Source organism: Barbus barbus (genome assembly GCF_936440315.1).
Source record: "Barbus barbus genome assembly, chromosome: 5".
NCBI classification, from domain to species: Eukaryota; Metazoa; Chordata; class Actinopteri; order Cypriniformes; family Cyprinidae; genus Barbus; species Barbus barbus.
Genome location: NC_136733.1, coordinates 3,407,380 through 3,429,537, shown reverse-complemented (window position 1 = coordinate 3,429,537; position 22,158 = coordinate 3,407,380). Strand labels below are relative to the sequence as shown.

General features: G+C 35.8%; 1 protein-coding gene across 1 annotated transcript in view; it reads right to left on the bottom strand.

The window, feature by feature from the left end:
* Positions 1-22,158, bottom strand: part of LOC306870571 (netrin receptor UNC5C-like) — a gene marked incomplete at both ends in the record, with an annotated part of 138,821 nt that overhangs the window by 11,421 nt on the left and 105,242 nt on the right. The window contains 5 exons of the mRNA XM_079417932.1: positions 2,511-2,744; positions 4,173-4,341; positions 6,711-6,798; positions 7,621-7,977; positions 15,344-15,520. Coding sequence (XP_079274058.1) covers positions 2,511-2,744; positions 4,173-4,341; positions 6,711-6,798; positions 7,621-7,977; positions 15,344-15,520 — 1,025 coding nt within the window. The remainder of the gene's footprint in view (positions 1-2,510; positions 2,745-4,172; positions 4,342-6,710; positions 6,799-7,620; positions 7,978-15,343; positions 15,521-22,158) is intronic.

Here is a 22,158-nt window from a genome sequence, read left to right as displayed (position 1 = left end):
GTTTCACAGAAATATAAATAGGAGGGAAAACAAAGCCCAAATTCCCTTAATCATCCATCTGTAAGGTCTGCTTTGGGTTTGGTTTCATGTTCATGTTTTCATGTCTTTTATTTTGAAGTTTAGTCACAGTTCTTGTTTGTTTCATGCTTCCCTTGCCCTCAATGCTATTGGTTCCCTTGTTCTTTGTGCCATGTTCTTATTGGTTGTCTTAGTCATGTGTCTTGTTTCCCATTGGTTTGTTCATGTCATGTGACTCATTGTCTGCTATAAGTAACCATCTTGTTGTCATTGTTCATGGTCGTGAATTGATGTTGTAACCTGCTGTCGGTGAGTCTAGTTTGTCCATGCCAAGCCTGTTCAAGTCAAGCCTGTACATGTCAAGTCTGGTCAAGTCAAGTCTGTTCAAGTCAAGTCTGTTCAAGTCAAGTCAAGTCTCGGATTATGTTTGTATTTTGGATTTCGCTTTTGTAAATAAACTGCACTTGGGTTCATCACTACGCTCGCCTTCAGTAAACTCTCGTTACACCATCACAATGAGAAAATAATATATTTCTGATGTGCAGTAAAAGATAATTGAGCTTCACAAATTAGTGAAGTGGCTTTAAAAAAAGAGCTAGAGCAATGAAAATTCCCATTTCCACCATCAGGGCAATAATTAATTATTATAATTAATTATTAATTATTATTGCTGAATTTACAAATCAACATAAAATGTTACAAAACTGCCTGGAAGAGGACGTGGGTTTATATCGTCCTAATGCACAGTGAGGAGGAGAGTTTGAGTGGCTAAAGACTCTTCAAGGACCACAGATGGAGAATAGTAGAGAAAGGTTGAGTCTTGGGGTCAGAAAACCTTAAAAAAAAAAGTTGTCAAACAGCCCCTACATCACCACATGTTGTTTGGGAGGGTTTCAAGAAAAATTCTCCTCGCTCATCCAAAAACAAACTCCAGCATATTCAGTTATCAGACACGACTGGAACTTCAAATGGGACTGGCTTCTATGGTCAGATGAAACTAAAAAATGAGCTTTTTAGCAGCAAACACTCAAGATGGGTTTGGTGAACACAGGGATAAAAAGTACCCCATGTGTACAATGAAATATACTGCTGTATTTTTGATGTTGTGGGCCTATATTTCTGCTGGAGGTCCTGGACATCTTGTTTAGACACATGGCATCATGGATTCTATCAAATACCAACAGATAAAAAAATCAATAAGTGACTGACTCTGTTAGAAATCTTATAATGGGCCATGTTTGGATCTTCCAACCGTATAATAATCCAAACACAAACCTCAAAATCAACACAAACATGGGTCACTGAGCACAAAACCAAGCTTCTGCTGGCCATTCCAGTCCTCTGACCTGAACCCTGTAGAAAATGAGTGAGGTGAACTGAAGAGAAGAAGCACCATCATGGAGCTGTGAATCTGAAGGGTCTGGAGTGATTCTGGATGAAGGAATGGTCTCTGATCTCTTGTCAGGTGTTCTCTAACCTCATCAGGCATTATAGGAGAACATTTAGAGCTGTTAAACTGACAAATGGAGGTTTCAAAAAGTATTTAATAAAAGGGTGCCATTAATTGTGGCCAATGTGTATCAGAGAAAAACATTTATTTCATAATGATATTTCCCCCCATTTTAAATTCTTATTATCCAATGAAAGGTTAGATTTTTGTGATTTTTTTTATAAAAGATCAAAAGGATTAACAATGCAGATTAATTTTCACAGCCTTCTTTGATCATATTTACCAAGGGTGCCGATATATTTGGCCATGACTATAGTTTAGAAGTTAGATACATAATATAAATAATAAAAACAACAACAAAATATATAAAATTAAGTGACATTAAAATACTTTATATTAAATATTGTGTAACTGTGTATTAAATTATCAAAAATTATTTTTAAATATATAAAACAAATTAAATTAAAACTATCAATACTGAAGTCTATATATAATAATAACAACTGAAATAAGAATTAAGTAGTATTACATTATATTAAATGTTTCATTGTATTAAATGATTAAATCACTTAAATTAAAATATTAAAATAAAAATTATATATATTTAAATCTGTACATATTTAAAATATTTATATAATAATAACAACAATAATAAAAATTATAATTTATATAAAAATTATATGAAGTAATCATAACATTTTATATTAAATTATTTAACTATTTTAATTAAAATATTAAAGCTGATTCGAATAATGTAAACATATTAATATTAACTACATTTCATTCAAATGTAATTTATTGAGCAAACTCATTATTAACTGAGCTATTCCTCAGTTAGATTTAGTACCTAAAACATTACTTAACCTAAGTTACAGTTAGCCAATCATAATAGTGCTCATTTACACTCAATATAGACGTTAGTCAAATAAAGATACAATACTATAAAACAGCCTTTGTCAGAGAAGGCAGGAAATAATTATGAAAATCTTAACTGACTATTTTTAAGTGGGCTTGAAAGCCACACGGGTCAGCTGTTACGCACTTTGAGTGTGTCCTGCGTGTCGTCGAGGCAGTACACTCGGATGTGATAGTCTACACCTGCTGTGACTACAGGACCAAACACAGCCAGTTTGATTCGCTTAGCTGCTGATGGACAGACGCTCTGGCCAATCAGACAGTAGGATCCGAGAGTCTCGGTCAGGATGTGACACGCCTCCTCCCCCAGCTGCACGTAACAGGAAGTAGTGAAGTTCTCCTCTCCAACCACAACCACGTCCTGCGCACAGAACACACACATCACTTACATGAGCAGCTCATCATGACAGATGGGTTAACAGGGTTCAACTGATCTCTCACCTACTTACATTATAAACTTGAATATATATATTTGTACCCTGGTGGGACTTAAATTATGAATCATTTGCAAGATTAATCTTATTATTTTTAAGTTATATCATGCTTTATTGCCCTATTCCACTGAAATATTTCTAGGATTTAAAAGCTAAGTAACAAATACAAAGAATAACACAGACAATTGACAAACAAATATCAAATATAATAATAATGTTATTATATTAAATAACATACATTTTTTAATTATAAATTATTAAATTACAATGATATTTGCAACTAAATGTACTTTTTCCTCATCTCATTTTATATTATCAGTGTAATATAAAAATGTTTTAAATAATATTTTAGTACTAATATTTAATTTTATATTCCAATTTAATTATTAAAATAAGAATAAAATAAGTGAATGAATGATTAATGAATAAAATAATAACATTATTTTATATAATTCTGATAAAAACATTTGTTTTTTCTTACATTTGTGACATTATTTTTGTGACAAATAAAGCTGATTTTTACTCCTGAATTCACATTGCTATTATTATGAATGAAAAAATTACTGTACAAAATCCCTTTAATAAAACTATTTTCTAAAATCTAAATTAGATTTTTAATTAATAGCGGTACAACCCATATTAGAATGATGCAATTGTAAAATTTATATTGCAATTGATATTGGATGTAAAAACAAATACTGTTCAAATTACATAAATATTGTTTGATAATTTTTTTTGGGTACAGTAATTATTTTGGGGTGAAGGTTGTTCTTAATTATCATAAAAAATAACATGAAAAAGCATACACTTTTAAGAGTCCTAAAAATAGGTTTCATTGTCTTGGAAAAAGTCATTTATTATTTCTTCTTTTGATTTTGGAGTGAAATATGACCAGGGTATGCTTTTGGCAGTTTTTATGAGATATATATCCCCACAAGCAGGTTCTTCAGGACATTTGGTCTCTCCTGCACATGCACACACACACACACACACACACACACACACACACACAGACACAATGTGAGTGTGTGTCTGAGGGAATCCCGGCCCTGATAAAGGAAGCAGATTCCTCCTGATAAATATAACCCATCCTTTTCCCCGCTCCACTCTTGCAATAATTGAATTTTGTGTTGTCTATTTGTAGAACCCTGCCATGCACAGCAGGCCAATTTACCCTGCCTGCCTTCACTGATAGTTACATTTATTTTCCAGTCATGTTTCCCTCTCTCTGCAGGATAAGTAGTTTATTGAAATGGAGCGGCTCATCTCCAGAGTTTCCCTGACCTGATTCCTCTCGCTGCCACGCTTTCATTCAGCCACTGGCTGTCCCGTTCGGCCGTATTCAAATTCATTACCTCCCAGTGGTCCTGCTGCTTGTGGCTCTTGAGGATGATTTGCCAGTCTTCGGAGTGGGCGTGTGCGCAGTGGTGGAGAGTGAGGATGACGGGACGGGTCAACAGGGCGCCCGCGGGACCGCAGCTGACCACGGTGCTGAGCACGGCCTCCCCATCGCCAACCGCTGGCCTGAGAGAGACAGACACATTTAAAGGGACAGTTCAGCCAAAAATAACAATTCTGTCATTTACCCTCAAGTTGGTCCAAACCTGTATGACTTTCTTTGTGCTGTTGAACACAAAAGAAGGTATTTTGAAGAATGCTGGTAACCAAAGATTTGACGGCGGCCATTGACTTCCATAGTATTTTTTCCTTACCATGGAAGTCAGTTTCAACCAGCAATTATTTGGTTCTTCAGAATACCTTCTTTTGTGATCAACAGAAGAAAGAAACTCGTACACAAGTTTGGACAAGCTTGAGGGCGAATGATAAATTTCGACAAAATGTTCATTTTGGGGTGAACTATCCCTTTAAGGCTTTTGCCAACTTTTCTTGTTTATTTTATAAAAAAAAATTCTCTGCTTCTGGTCTCACCAAAATAACTGCAGAACACAATGAACCAGAACTGTTTGAAATTTTCAAGTTAATAATACACCAAGTTGAACAGTAAAATGTTTGATATGAATTTTATATAAACATTTCTGAAGAACGTACAACCTGTGCTTTACATTTCAACACTCAGGAAAAAAGATACAAAAGGTAAAAAAGGTGCTGTCACTGGGGTGGTACTTTAAGGTACAAAAGCTAAGCACATCTTATTTACCCCTAAATGTTAGCACATACTGTAATAGTATCAAAAACATACCTATTAGTACTTTAACAGTTCATAATAATACCTAAATTTACATTGGTAAAAATAATTGCTTTTCTGTGCTGCACCAGCAAACTGTAAATTATTTTTTTAATGTTTTGTTGACATTTTTAACTGGATAGGTTGTTGAAGTTAGCTTTTTTACTATCATAATCATTATTTTTCTCAAGTAGTTGATTACTTGTATTTTTGCGTGTGTTTCTTGTGTTTAAACATTCAACCATAAAATGACTTGCTTATGTTTGGGGTGTGTGATTTGTTAGGGCTGGGTTTTGACACAAATATCATGATTTGATTTTATTCTGACTCACAAGCTTTCGATTTGATTCGATTAGCTTTTCTATTCAATTTGATTCTATTCAATATCGATTATTCTGGGTATTTATCAGGTACAGTACATGCCAAATTTTCTAAAGGATAAAAAATCTGACAACTAATGCTTTAAAATATACATGAGAGTCAGTAGATTACTATAATAATGAAGGTAAAATTAACTAAATATATGTGACCCTGGATCACAAAACCAGTCTTAAGTCGCATGGGTATATTTGTAGCAATAGCCAACAATACATTGTATTGGTCAAAATGATTGATTTTTCTTTTATGCCAAAAATCCAGGATATTAAGTAAAGATCATGTTCCAGGAAGATGTTTTGTAAATTTCCGACCGTAAATAAATCAAAATTTTTTGAAATTTTTTTGATTAGTAATATGCATTGCTAAGAACTTCATTTGGACAACTTTAAAGGCGATTTTCTCAGTATTTAGATTTTTTTGCAACCTCAGATTCCAGATTTTCAAATAATTGTATCTCAGACAAATATTGTCCTATTCTAACAAACCATACATCAATGGAAAGATTATTTATTCAGATGATGTATAAATCTCAATTTCAAAAATGGACCCTTTTGTGGTCCAGAGTCACACATACAAACATTTTTACACAAATTACACTCAATGACGTTTTTATAATAAAGTTACAATTACATAATTATAATTCTACTCCAATTAATTTTTTAATGGCTGTCATAAAAACGTGATGGATTTATTAATAAATTAACACAAATTAAACATTGAAGAACAGTAAAAATTATAATGAATATTTTATATTGTGCATGTATTTAGCAAAATGCTCCTCTTTAGAGTTAATTTTTCTTGCGGTCAACAAACATGTTTTTTTTTCTGATGTAAATGTGACATGTGACACTGTTTACTAAATTTTATATTCTAGTCTTGAGCGATTACATGAGACAGGATAAGGATTTCGATAAGTTACTCTTTCTTTTAACATACCTTCGGATGTTCATTCATGTTTATTTCATGCTGTAACTGGAGGAGATGATCAGTTCACATCCGCTGCCATGTCTCTTGAACTGAGGCGCTACAGTGATCTGTCACTCCACATTAAACAGTGCCAAAATGGCATTTATTGTTTGAATACTGCAGTAAAATGGAGAGAATTTGAAATCTGAGACTTAGTTTCATATCAAAATGAACAAATGACAAAGCTTATTGCGATTTATTGGATGGGAGTTGCGCTACAACGTTCTGTTCATTGACTGAAAACAGGCTGGACTAATCAATTCTTGCGATTTAAGAATCGATATCTTTTCATAAAAATGAGAATCGATGAAAATTGAGAAACCAATATTTAGCCCTATATATAGCCCTAGTGTGTGTGTCTTACCTCATGCTCTCTGTCCTGTGTACAGTCACAAACATCTCATACACGCGACCTTGAGGAATCGCACCGGCTGGAACCAACAAACTCACACCTGAAACACATATTACAGAAAGACTGATTCAGAGAGAAGCCGCACACCTTGTGCTGACTAGTTTCATGTGTCTGTCCTCACTGAAAAAGAAAAGGACTGTGAAGCAACAAAATCACAGCCAACCAGAGCATACTTAATAGATAGACAGACAGACAAAAAGACAGAATGATAGCTAGATAGATCAACAAATCTGTCAACAAATTTGGCAGACGATTTTGTAGATGATGTCTACAGTGAAACATTGCGGGGTGGAGGTGGGGCGTGTGCCCGAAGCGTGAATCCATATTCAGAAAGGCATGGAAAACAAATAACGATTGCTAACGGTTGCCTGTTACATTGTCTGTTGGGGGGTCACGATGCCGGTTCAGCATCGTGATGTCTATCAGCCATCGGCGATGGATGATGGCATCGACTATCGGCCCGACCCTAATAGATAGATACCTGTAGATAGATACTGTAGATAGATAGATGGATGGATGGTGTTTCATATAATGTCAGTGGATTCATTTCTGCAGTTCATGAAGTAGTATTATTATTAGCTGCTATCCTCTGGATTCATTCATCACTGTCACTGAGCGTGTTCATCTCATCCCATGAATGCGAGATTGTGAATGTGACATATCCATCGCATCTTACCGGAACCCGTTATAGCCATACGCCTTAATTAGACTAATGAAGGACTATCAACACAATCAATTAATCATCATAAATTATATCACACGGCGATCCGTAAATATGTAGGACACTCGGCGAGGACCAGAGTGTGTGATTGTGCATCATAAATCATACACAAATAAGCTGTGTGTGTGTGTCTGTTCTCACCTGAGTTGGGTATGATCAGATGACCTCCCAGCGAGTTAAACGACCCTAACGCCGTACACGTGGGATCCCGTGTGCGTGCCAGCGTCTGATTGCGCAGGGTCATGGGGTCGCTGTCCAGAAGAGAGTGGGTGACTTTGGGAGATAGGGTGGCGGAGAGGTCAGAGGTCATGTCCTCCTGAGGGGTCACCGTGCCAGAGGAGTTGTAGACTTTGATCTTGAGGTTGGGAAGCGGCAGTGGCTCCAGCAGAGGGGAGCTGGTCATGGAGATTTTGTCTGAGATGTCATGGAGGGCATATACTGGACCGCGATACAGCGCCGCGGCTGTGGATAGATCAGGGGTTGCGGCCAGCAAATCCGCTGCAAACACACATGAAATTACTATTAAATATTACTAATGACATCTGAAGACAGATCTGTTGGCTTATTAAATACACCACGCTTCCAAAGTTTGGATTGGCTAGATTATTTAATGTTTCTGAAAGCAGTCTCTTATGCTCATCAAGGCTGCATTCATTTTTTATTTTTTTTGTTAACAACTGTTTATTGAATTTTATTCTGTGGAACAGTAGTACAAAACAAAAAGCAGCTGTACAAATTTAGAACCCACCCCAACCCATCTCACCCCCTGGTAGACTTTAAAAAATAAATAAATAAAATTAAATAATAGATAAATAACAATAAAATAATTTTTACAAAGATTTTAGAAAAGAAGACACAACATTAAAAGCTGAATGCCAGTTTCACGTTATTAACGTATTAACAGTTTTCACGTTAGATCCATGTATATGAGAAGTAGAGAGTTCCATCGAGATAATGTCCAACAAATACACCGTCCAGGTTCGTCTGTCCATTGTGTGAGGAGGACCAGCAATATTTGTTGCTGCTGTGAGAGCAGCTAACAGTAAAGATCTTTGTTGGACGGACAAGGTGAAGTCCCAAAAGTCATTCATAAAAAAATGGCAAATGAGTCAAACGTATCTCAGTACCCAACAAATATGATACGTCCAGAGAGAGCTGAGTCCAAAAAGGTGAGAGAGAGGGGCACTCCCCAAAAAAATGCAAAAATGTGCCTAAAACTCCTTGGGAACAGAGATTACACTTAGGAGAAGAAGACAGATTCATATAAAAACGTTTCATTGGAGTTAAGTAAAACCTATGCAGCAATTTCCAATGAATCATTTGGTGATTAGGGTTTTTAGAAGACAATTTAAACATACCCCATACCTGATCGGAAAATAAAACATGCACATCCTCATTAAGATCCTTAGCCCAAACAGTAGTAATAGATAGAGGTTTGTATGAATGCTCAAGAAGAAAGAGATAGATGACTGAAGCAGAGGAGGGAGATTCCTCAGAAGGAAAGATTAGTTTGCGCAAAGGGTGAACAGGCAATTTCAAGGCACCCCATATGCCCGTAGGCCCGATCTAACACGCAAATACATAAAAAAGGAGGTGCCTGGCAGATTATATTGAGTTTTAAGATGCTGGAAGGATTTTAAACCACTATCATCATAGATATCTCCCAGAGTGTTTACTTTACTATGAGTCCATTGCGGACAATGAAATGGAGTACTGCCTGACAAAAGGATATTATTGTGGAAAATAGGCGAATGCCTATGCGATTTTGTAACTAGTTGTGAACGTCTTTCAACATCCCTCCATGTGGAGAGGAGGTGGGTTACAATGGGACCAAACCGAGATTTACACTGCCTAAGTGGAACTCCCAAAAAAACAAGATACATCAATTTATACGGATAAACAATAGATTCCTCAATTGCTCTCCAAGACACAGAAGCGTCAGGATCAAACCAAACTGCTAAAGGGTGGAGGGAAAAGGCTTGAGCACACAGTCTAAAATTAGGGAAAGAAAGACCAACATCGTTGTAAGGTTGTCAGTTTAATACGAGGACGTTTCCCATCCCATATATACCGTGAAACACATGCATCTAGTTTGTTCCTGTAGCCAACCGGTGGAGCGAGAGGAATCATGGAAGAAAATAAATTGATACGTGGGAGAACATTCATTTTAATCACCGATATACGGGCCTGAAAAGAAGTAAGAAGACGAGACCAATTTCCCAAATCTGAGGATACTTTGGCAAGAATACCATTATAGTTTTTTGAGACGAGTTCAGGGAAGGAAAAACATCTATCCCCAAGTACTTAAAGTTTTGAACCAATGAAATAGATATAGAAAGGGACATGAAATCAATATTAGAATTGAGGGGAAGTAAACATGACTTACTCCAATTAATTTTAAACCCTGAGAGAGTCCCAAAATGGTCAAATAAATTCAACACATGAGGAATAGAATGTGACGGCTTCTCCAAAAACAATAAGATATCATCAGCAAACAGCAATATGATGATACGTATATTTATGGGAGAAATAGTTTCAGATTGTCGGACCGCTTGAGCTAAGGGTTCCAAGGATAGAGCAAATAACAGAGGAGACGAGTACCTCGATGTATAAAGAATGGGTTAGAGTTAACAGCACCTGTGAGAACAGTGGCTGCTGGATTGGCATACAGATCTTTTATCATATTTATGAAACTCGATCCTAGACCCAGATGCTGTAGAACCGCCCATAAATAGTTCTATTCTAGCTGGTCAAAAACTTTCATCGTATCTAGAGATTTTTTATTTATTTATTTATTTAGTCATTTAGCAGACGCTTTTATCCAAAGCGACTTACAAATGAGGACATAAGAAGCAATCAAAACCAACAAAAGAGCAACAACGTGCAAGTGCTATTACAAGTCTTGGTTAGCCTAACGCAGTACAGATAATTATTATTATTATTGTTGTTATTTTTTAATAAAAAGACATAGATAAAATACAATTAGAATAGATAGTGCTAGAGTTAGAGGGTCAAGTAAAGATAATAAGTATAATATATAGAGATAATAATAAGTATTACTTATAAGTATAATAAGTAGAGATAATACTCCGCAAGGAGAGGACAAACTATTCTTTGAATTAATAATATGATATAACCTGCGTAAGTTATCCGAAGCTGAGCGAGATTTAATGAATCCTGTTTGGTCATGATGAACTAGCCTATTCATAAATTTCTCTGGACAACGAGACAGTACTTTAGCATATAATTTAACATCAGTCCCTATCAAAGAAAGTGGCCAGTAACTAAAACAGGAAGTCGGATCTTTATCTTTTTTTTAACAAGAGAGAAATAACAGCTATATTAATGGATGGGTGAAATGTTACCTTGAGTAATTGAAAAATGTAACATATCTAATATGAGCGGGCCTAAATCCGACCAAAAAGTAGTATACAATTCGATTGGAATGCCATCTATGCCTGGGGATTTCCCCTTGTTCATAGATCGAATTTGCTGACTCCAGCTCCTGAAGAGAGATTGGTTCAGACAGGTATTCTGAATCTGAATCTGACAGCCTAGGTAAATCAAGGTTGGACAGAAAAGATGCAAAAGAGTCAGGGTCACCATCAGCGGAAGAAGTATAGAGGTTAGAGTAAAAAGAGCAAGGCAATATTAATGTCTTTTGGGTCTGTCATAATGAGCCCAGATTGAGATTTCACAGCTGAAATATTAGCAAACTTTTCATTGTTGCGTAATCTTAGGGCTAAAAGGTGGCTTGGTCTACTCCCTTGAAAATAATAATTCTACCTGGATCTTTGGATCAGGAATTCTGCTCTGGATCTCAGTAATGAATTGAGGTTGGACCTAACCGCCATGATTTTACTGAGAGTATTGTCTGAGAAACAACGCTGATTATCTCTAGTCAGATTCTGGAGCTGTGATCCCAGTTCAACTATCTTTTTGTGTCGGTTTTTCTGAAGGAAAGAGGCATATGAAATTGAGTTATTCCTTATAAAACCTTTAACTGCATTCCAAAGTGTTCGAGGACCATCCACTGAACCTTGTTTAATTTCAATAAACTCAGCAAATTTATTTCTGAATTGACTGCAAAAGTTTTCATCCTGCAACATTTTAGGGTTAAATCGCCATCTAGTGGCATGAGATGGCCGAGGGATCAAAGATAATCTGCACAAATTTCCATCATGATCTGACAGAGATAAGGAACCGATATCGGCATCACGAACAGCTGAAGATAAAGAAGTAGAAATGAAAATATAGTCAATTCGCGAATAGGATTTATGAGTAGCAGAAAAGAAAGTGAAAGGGTTTAATAAACGCCAACTATCCACCAACGAGGATGAGGTTACACATTGCCGAAATTTGTCAGAACACAAAGCTTGAGAGTGATTCCTTTGTTCCAGATCTATCTAGGATATGCAACATTACAGAATTCGTATCTGCACCCAATACAATTTCAAAATCTGAAAACTTCAACAGATAGGTTGACAAAACAAAGAAAAAAGTAGGGTCAGGAGTACAAGTAATATTAATATTCTATACAATATTCCTATAATATTAATACAATATTCCTATTCTCCACTATTGTTTTTATATGTGTTATTCTACCATTTGTATTACAACCTTTCTCTAAAATAGTAATATTTAAAGTCCTCTGCACCAATATTAGGACACCCTTGGTTTTAGTATCCGAAGATGCAATTGAAAATATCCAATTGATTTTTGCAATTGTTGTTAAATTTTTATTATAAAATGAAATAAAAAAGTGACTTTTTATCACAAGTCTTACTATTTCTCAATTTTGAGTTTATATCTCGCAATTCTCACTTCACATCTCACATTTCTGGCTTTATATTTTGTCATTCTCAGTTTATATCTTGCAATTTTGACTTTTTTTCTCACGATTATGACTTCTGAAGTCAGAATTATGAGAAAATAACACAGCATTGTGAGACGTAAACTCAGAATTGTGGGGTAAAAATGTCCTGTGGTGTAAATAAGCGTCCATAATTTTCACATGAAATAACCAATTTCATCAGAGCTTTTCATCTACACACTCTAAACCACAAATAATGTATTACATAAAAAAAGCCACAGTGGCTACAAAGTCCATTTTCACTTCTATTTTGCATCCAATTTCCATAGAAGCAACAATTTTTAAACACATGAAATCGAAATGAGTTGTTTTTGTGATTTTCCACATTATTTTGCATAATTTGGAAGTAAACACAGCTACTATTCACTTTCAAAGCATGTAACCGAGCAGCTTGACGACTCTGTGAAACATCTCCTTTTTGCGCTCCAGAAAGTCATACGGGTTTGGAACAGTATGAAGGTGGGTAAATGACTTTTTTGGGTGACCTAGTCCTTGTATGTATTTCTGTTGTGTGCTATTTTGAAATGAAATCACCTCGTGTTTGTGTGTTTGAGCTTGTAAAGGACTCTTATAGCCAGCGGCTGGTAATCTCCATACTGATTGCTCATTAACATTCAGCTTCCCACAGTGACTAAACCGAGGATTGTCACTTCGCACACAAGCTCTCTCTCTCTCTCTCTCTCTCTCTCTCTCTCAGGTTACTCAGGTGTGAGCATTATTCACCACGAGCCCCGTTCACACTCCTGACACACACGTTAAAGTCATTCATCACACGGGGTGATCGGTGAGACAGTGTAAACCGTACTGCACTGCATCACACCAGCCGAAGTAAACACGTCCAAACCCGGGAGAGATCTTCACCAGAGCAAAACTGATGGATGTGAATGTCTGGCTTTACCATCAAAACATCCTCTACCTCTGTATTTATCAAATCACTCGCCGACGTCCTCCGCAGCGTCTCCACATGGCGCTTTCGCCCTGACAGGGTGCCATTTACACCTACAGCCCACTTCATGTTTAATTAACAGAGAAAACGAGCTGGAAAATGAGGGGAAAAGCGAGACAATACGAGAGCGAGGGGAATCTTCATTAATGATAACCTGTTCAGGTTGGAGAGTGACAGGCATTCTAATGTTCCTCAGATGAAATGTCACCTGAGTCTCTCTCTCACACACACACACACACCTCACAATTTAACACCGGAACACTGCCTTCCATTCTGTTCACCACTTGATTGGAATTTTAATCATTCTTGTGTCTTACGGTGACACACACACACACACTCCCACAGTTTCTTGCTGAAACTGTTGCATTGACTGAGAGCCGCAGTAAGAGAGACTGTGACTGAATAGCGCGTTTAAATGTTTTACTCAAGCAATAATCCACTCAAGGATGTGCATTATAGTGATTTGCATGATTACAATGCATAAAATCCCTTTCAATCTGCTAAAAACAGCAATATGACACTAATGTTAATTTTTTTTACATTAGTTATTAAAGGAACAGTTCACTCAAAAAATTAATATTCAGTCACTTTGTCACCTTCATGTCATTCCAGACCCGTACGACTTTCTTTTCCTCTGTAGAACACAAAAGAAGGTATTTGTAATAACTAGTGCTGGGCAACGATTAATCCAAAATGAACTTTTTTATGTACATAATATACATTTGTGTGTACTGTGTATATTTATCATGTACATATAAATACACACACATGCATTATATATTTAATATATTTTTATATATTAAATATATTTAATTATACTGTAAATAATATGAGTATAACTATATACATGTAAATATTTTCTAAATATATACTGTATGTGTGTGTCTTTATATATACATAATAAATAAACACAGTATACACACATATATTATGTCCACAAAAACTTTTATTTTGAATGTGATTAATCGCGATTAATCGTTGCCCAGTACTAATAATAACACTGGGGTCAACATAAAAACTAAATCCATTGCAACGTCATTGTATTTTATTGCATTCCATTTTGCAGAAGAAAGAAAATCTGCTGATACAGTAATTGTAAAATACTGCTGATAATTCCAAAATTAATATTAATATAAAATATATAAATATATATGTCTCTTATGTTTATCAAGGCTGCTTTTATTTGATCAAAAATACAGTAAAACAGTAATATTGTGAAATAATATTACAGTTTGAAATAAATATTTTCTATTGTAATATATTTTAAATGTAATTCAATCATGACAACTCTCAGAAGATTTTAGCATGATGATGGATATGACAATGCTAATTAATGACATTAATGCTGTTGTTCTAGATTATTGCTGCTGCTGCAAGCAAGTACAGGAACTTGCTACTGCCAATGCATATGGCGATAGGGTGCCGTGAGTATTTTAGACATACTGCTGCTGCACAAATAGCATATAAAATAACCCCGTAGCAGATCTATACAGGTGGAGCTGGGGAAGGTGGAGGGCTTCAGAGAACTCTGAAAGCGTGCTGCAGGATCTCAAGTGAATATTAGCCAGCCATATAAATGCAAGGCAGTACGCTCATTGGCTGCATATGCAGCATGAACCAATCAGCTTGTGCCAAGTCATTTAACTCTTTAAATATCATCAGTTAGGTTAACAACCCATCAGCTTGCGCCATCTAGAGTTTCATGACTGAACTATTTATTTTATTCCTGCGATGCGAAGCTGAATTTTCAGCAACATTACTCCAGTCTTCAGTGTCACATTAAGAAAGCATTCTAATATGCTGATGCTGCTCAAGAAACATTTCTGGTTATTATCAATTTTGAAAACAGTTGTGCTGCTTAAAATCTTTTTGGGAATTGTGATACATTTTTTTTTTTCAGGATTCTTTGATAAATAGAAAGTTTATTTGAAATAGAAAAATTTTAATGTTGTATCTGTCACTTTTAACCAATTTTATGCATCCTTTCTGAATAAAAGAAAAAAAAAGAAATTGACAGTAATCCACTAGTGAAGGTTGAGTCTCACCTGAGCGTGCTTGTTTGAAGCCTCCATTCAGCACAGACGAGTCAATGATGTCGGAGTGAAAGCGTCGATGAGTTCTGCGGTACACGAGCAGCGCCACGATAGCAGAGACGATCAGACACATGACCACCGCCATGACGATACCCACGTACAGCGCCACCTCGTCTCCACCCGGCGCAGCTGCACAACAGACAAACACAGGTCACGCTCAGAATGAACACTAGTCTGTACATACTGCATACTGTGAACAGTATATACTGTATACTGCCTGCTGTAAGTGAAACAGTGGCTGTTACTCCATTACGAAATGCTTATAACACTAGTAAGTTGCATTACTGTCACATGATCTCATCATGGTGCAAGGAGCGTCCAGTCAGCATTTTAGAAAATTTTTATATTTTGAATAAGGTTATGTGTCTAAAACTTTAGGCAGTCCAGTCAAATAATAGATAGGCTATAATAAGAGCTGTTAACATGGGAGTCATCACACAGGAAATGGAAGTACAGTACTCTGTGCGGTGTGTCTCTATTTTATACTGAATGAAGACGGAAAAACTTCAACTAAAAAACAAACAAACAAAAAAACATGAAAATTAGAAATGTTGCCTCAGCAATTAACTAGAATAAAAGGATTAAGTACTAAAATTATTAAGCTCAAAACTGAAATAAGAAATCAAGCTATAACGTAGCTGTTATAAGCTTTATAAAATAAAGAATAAAAATAACAGCAAAAAACACAACTAAATAAATAATAAAAAACAACAATTACATGTGTACTGAAAATTACGTATTAAAATATAAATATTAAATAAATAAAATCTAAAAACTTACTACTACTATTATTACAACATAGACCAAAGTTACAATGAAAAGCAAAAATGCAATAGTATATATAAAAAATACATTAATTAATTAATTACAATTTCTTGCATAATGCAAATTAGCATATGGTGCACAGTATACATACTGTATAGTGCAGACATACTAAATATTAGTACATGCTACACCAAACAGCCATACAAGTACACTTATTTGCCAAACAAATAAATAAATAAAAAATCAACATACAAATTTTTTATAATAAAAAATGACAAAAACACACATCAAAATGACTAAAACTTAACATTTAAAATAATCTCTAAAATCTAAATAATAAAAATAATATTTTAATCTATTTTAAAATATTAAGAAAAAATATAATATAATATATTAAATATAATAGTATATCAGTGCTACTAAAATAACATTTTTAACACAGCACATACTGCAGTATTTCATTTCAAATGACAAATCTTTATAGCACTATGGGTTAAAGGTCACGTCTGAGAATGGCCTTTAAAACTACGGCATTAATCAGTATATAAAACCCCCTGCATCAATCATTAGACGGAGTTTTCACAGTAAGAGAGAGAACATTAGACCTCCAACTGCAGGAAGATGAAAAAACAGCCTGAAAATAGACAGTCAGACTGCGAGAGAAGAGAATCCAGCCCTTTAATTTAATGAGGCTATAAATTATTACATGCCATATTGCTCATCTTCCTGGAAATCAGCCTCATTCTTCAGCAGACTGCAGGAGAACAATAGTGACATGTTCATCCGACCTCTTTTCCTATGGATTCTCTCTCTCTCTCTCTACGTGTGTGTGTGTTTCTGAATTTGTGTATGTGGAGATTAAAAGGGGATCAGGGCCGAAATGAAGCTGCGGCTCTGAAACATCAAAGAGAGAAGCAGCCAAAATCATCACAGTCTCTGATGTTTAAAAGTGTGTGTGTGTGCTTAAATCCCCTCTTCCGTATCTATTGTAAAGCACACGCTGGCGCTCATCACTCATTAGTCGCAGTGAGACTGCAACAAAGGTACACAGATTAAAACTCCACTCATGCTTCACACATCTGCCTTATCAGGCTGACATTAACAGCAGCATGCCTTAAAGACAGACTAGACTCAGGGTTATGAATATTCATCACAATCCTTCAAAGATTTAAGCCTATTGGTTAGACCACACCAATTTACCTTACCAGCAGAGGGCACCAAAATGAAGTCAAAATATTAAAGTCAATTTATTTGTATAGGGCTTTTTCACATTGTTTCAAAGCAGTTTAACAGGAAATCACTATATTAATGTTTACAATATCTTAATATCTTGATGCCTTATAGTTGTATTTAGCAGATTAGAGCTGGGAGATATTACAATACAATAGATCAAGCAGTTGATATATGCTATATAGAATATATTGCTCGTATGCGAAAAAGTTGTACATACTTATTTATACAACTTTACATGAAGAGCTGTGCGATAATATAACTAAATTTTGCATACACACAGAGAGATTCAGTATATATATAAAATTGTATATAATTGTATAATACCCACTTTATATATATATATATATATATATATATATATATATATATATAGTACATAAAATAGATAAAATAGACTTTTTTTTTTATTAAATTGGCTGTGCCAGAACCACATTATTTGAGAAATTATTCTTGCCTGTAACACAAGTTACACATTAAAGTTTAATATTTATGGTTATAGGTTTGTTCTAATTGTATGAGCAATAATAGTGATGCTTATGTAAAATAACTAGTCTACCCAGAAATGCACAAACTTTGACAGTGAAAAACTTCTTATTCTCTCTCTGCGTGTGTGTGTGTGTGTGTGTGTGTGTCTGTGTGTGTGTGTGTGTGTTTACAGTGTAAAACTCAAAGCAGCCGCTGAAGTCTGTGTCACAGCAGGCGGTCACGCTGAACACAGCGCCGCACACACGACCTCTCATCATCTCTCATGTTGTTTCCTTGTTTTTCCTCAGTGACCTCAACATCATTTCTCCTCTGCAGTATTGATTTGCTTACACCCATAATTAATTTACAATTAGTGGTAAAAATTGATCACAGCTGTGTCCTAATGACTAATATTATTCGATTACTGACTGTGACCAAACATGATTGTCATTAGTTATTTCTCTCATTAACCATTAAGCACTGATCTCTCTCTCTCTCTCTCTCTCTCTCTGTGTGTGTGTGATAGTGATATGCAATGTACAAATTATACAATGACTTTCACGCAGAGTTGACTTTGTTGAAGGAATTTCTATACACGTAATTATTCATTTCTATGTACATGTATTGATGTTTGTCACGTGCAACTCAAATGACCACCCAAATCACAGTTAACAAAAGACTTTTAAAACAAAAACTAAAGTTTACAATAAAGTTCCACTTGTTAGTGCTTACATTAGTTAAAATAAACTAATGATGAACAACTCTTTAAAAGCATTTATTACTCTTAGTATTAATTTCATTTTTTATTAAAATCAAAAGTTGTATTTTTATTTAATTAACATCGATAAAGATGAATAAATACTGTCAGAAATGTCATTGTTAGTTCATGTAAATTTGAATTTAATTTTTTTTTTTATTTACATACCATCAGGCCATCCACAGATGAGTTTGTTTCTTCACTGGAACAGATTTGGAGAAATGTAGCATTACATGACTTGCTCAGCAATGCATCCTCTGCAGTGAATGGGTGCCGTCAGAACGAGAGTCCAAACATCTGATAAAAACATCACAATAATCCACACCACTCCAGTCCATCAGTTAACATCTTGTGAAGTGAAAAGCTCTGTTTGTAAGAAACAAATGCATCATTAAGGCATTTTTAACTTTAAATCTTTGCTTCTGGCCAAAGATGTTAAATGATGGACTGGAGTGGTGTGGATTACTTGTGATGTTCTTATCAGCTGTTTAGACTGTCATTCTGACGGCACCCATTCACTGCAGAGCATCCATTGCTGAGCAAGTCATGTAATGCTACATTTCTCCAAATCTGTTCTGATGAAGAAACAATCTCATCTACATCTTGGATGGCCTGAGGGCGAGGACATCATTAGCAAATTGAATTTTTTTGGTGAACTGTTCCTTTAACACATTGACTAAAGTTAACTACAAGGACCTTCTTGTAAAGTGTTTCATCAGGTCTTTGTGCATGTTTGAGTGTGTACATCCATGTCTGAATATGCATACATGAGTTTGCATGTGCGTCAGAAAGGTTGTTTCTATGCAGGAGCATGCTTGAATTATAAACACTATTGATTGTATGAAGGAAGTGAAGGACAGTGTGCAGATGCTGAGGGGGGTTAATGAGGGGAAGGGAGTTTGATCGTCTGGCAACCCGTCCGACCCATGAGTCTGTGGGCGGAAGAGCCTTCTGCTGATCAGATTCCCTCTGCATCGATCCGCAGGGGTTTTACTGAGCGCACACACTAAGACTGATAACACACACACACACACACACACAGGGTCGAACTGGGACAAAATTTCAGGCCGGGAAATCTCACACTCATCCAGGCCATCCCATAAACCCACAACAAAATTTGAAACCACGGACAACAATATTTTTTGTATGACCATCATCATCACATAAAACAATTTAAACCCCTAGGCTGAGGCCGTGCAAAATAATTCAAGTTTATCACTTGAACTTCCATTTTCCTTTTCAGTCTCTTCATTTTCCCTGACATCTCCCTGTCCCTTATGTGTATACAAACTGTATGTGCTATTGCCCTACACCTACCCTAATAGCCCTCACAGGAGACTATTTCTACTTTCCCCCAAAAAAGCTCACTCTGTATGATTTATAAGCGTTTTGAAAAGTGGGGGCAATGTCCTCATAAGTCACCTTCACCTTGTAATACCTATGTCATTATACAAATTTATGTCCTCATTTGTCACAAAAGCGCACACACACACACACACACACACACACACACACACACACACAGAAAGTTAAGTCTCATCTTCTCAGCACAGTATCTTTCATTTGTAACCGTACAAAAAGAAGCACATTATTAGTATAAAATGGAACATTATTACTCTGGAAATGACCATATATCCATATACTGATATCTTTTTTGATATACAGTATATATATTACTGTTCAAAAATTTGGGGTCAGTAAGATGATTTCAAATGGTAATTTCACAATATTAGTTTTTACTGTATTTTTGATCAAGTAAATGCAGTAGAAGAGACATAAACAAAAATATTCTTGTAGACCCCAAACTTTTAATATTAAAAACTTACTGCTTACTTTTATCTGTCAAAAGGACTGAAAGCATTAAATTATCTATAAATGTTTTAAAAATTCATCAGTGATGGATATAAACGCAAAAACTGTTTAGTATTATTAAAAAGTATTAAATTAATGATGCTGTTCCTTTGATGTACACTTTTTTTTTTTAGATGAACTGGGTTGATATCATTATATTAATTATTTACATTTACATGTTTTCATTTAGTAGACGCTTTTATTCAAAGTGACTTACAAATGAGAATTATATAATTACTCAACTAATTCAAGGGGAAAAAACAATCCTAGAGCTACAGTACCTCATTTTCATAAATGCCAGAGTAAACCAATAAAATGATAGAGTTAACTTAAAAATAAACTATAAGAAAACGTTACTTGAAATAAAATAAATGTTAAATGAAAATATAAAAAACAGAAACTTATTTTATTTCAACTATATAAAACTTATTTCAGTTTAACTTGATGTACTAAAATATTTAAAAATGAAATTAATTATATAGACTAATTAGAAGCTAGTTAGCTAGTCAAGTTCTCCAAGAAGAAATTTGTTAAAGAAATTAAATATATTGTATTCTGGGATTGCTTGCTCCATGAAAGATACAGTATCTCACAGAAGTGAGTACACCCCTCACATTTTTGTAAATATTTGATCTTTTCATGTAACAACACTGAAGAAATGACCCTTTGCTACAATGTAAAGTAGTGAGTGTACAGCTTGTATAACAAAATAACTCAACACACAGCCATTAATGTCTAAACCGCTGGCCACAAAAGTGAGTACACCCCTAAGTGAACATATCCAAATTGGGCCCAAAGTGTCAATATTTTGTGTGGCCACCATTATTTTCCAGCACTGCCTTAACCCTCTTGGGCATGGAGTTCAGCAGAGCTTCACAGGTTGCCACTGGAGTCCTCTTCCACTCCACGGAGCTGGTGGATGTTAGAGACCTTGTGCTCCTCCACCTTCCGTTTGAGGATGCCCCACAGATGCTCAATAGGGTTTAGGTCTGGAGACATGCTTGGCCAGTCCATCACCTTTACCCTCAGCTTCTTTAGCAAGGCAGTGGTCAGACCATGACACTCCCACCACCATGCTTGACTGTAGGCAAGACACACTTGTCTTTGTACTCCTCACCTGGTTGCCGCCACACACGCTTGACACCATCTGAACCAAATAAGTTTATCTTGGTCTCATCAGACCACAGGACATGGTTCCAGTAATCCATGTCCTTAGTCTGCTTGTCTTCAGCAACTGTTTGCGGGCTTTCTTGTGAATCATCTTTAGAAGAGGCTTCCTTCTGGGACGACAGCCATGCAGACCAATTTGATGCAGTGTGCGGCGTATGGTCTGAGCAATCCCCCCCCCCCCCTTCAACCTTTACAGCAATGCTGGCAGCACTCATACGTCTATTTCCCAAACACAACCTTTGGATATGACGCTGAGTATGTGCACTCAACGTCTTTGGTCGACCATGGCGAGGCCTGTTCTGAGTGGAAGCTGTCCTGTTAAACTGCTGTATGGTCTTGGCCACCGTGCTGCAGCTCAGTTTCAGGGTCTTGGCAATCTTCTTGTAGACTACGCCATCTTTATGTAGAGCAACAATTATTTTTTTCAGATTCAACAGATCTTTTTTTCTTTGCCATGAGGTGCCGTGTTGAACTTCCAGTGACCAGTATGAGAGAGTGAGAGCGATAACACCAAATTTAACACACC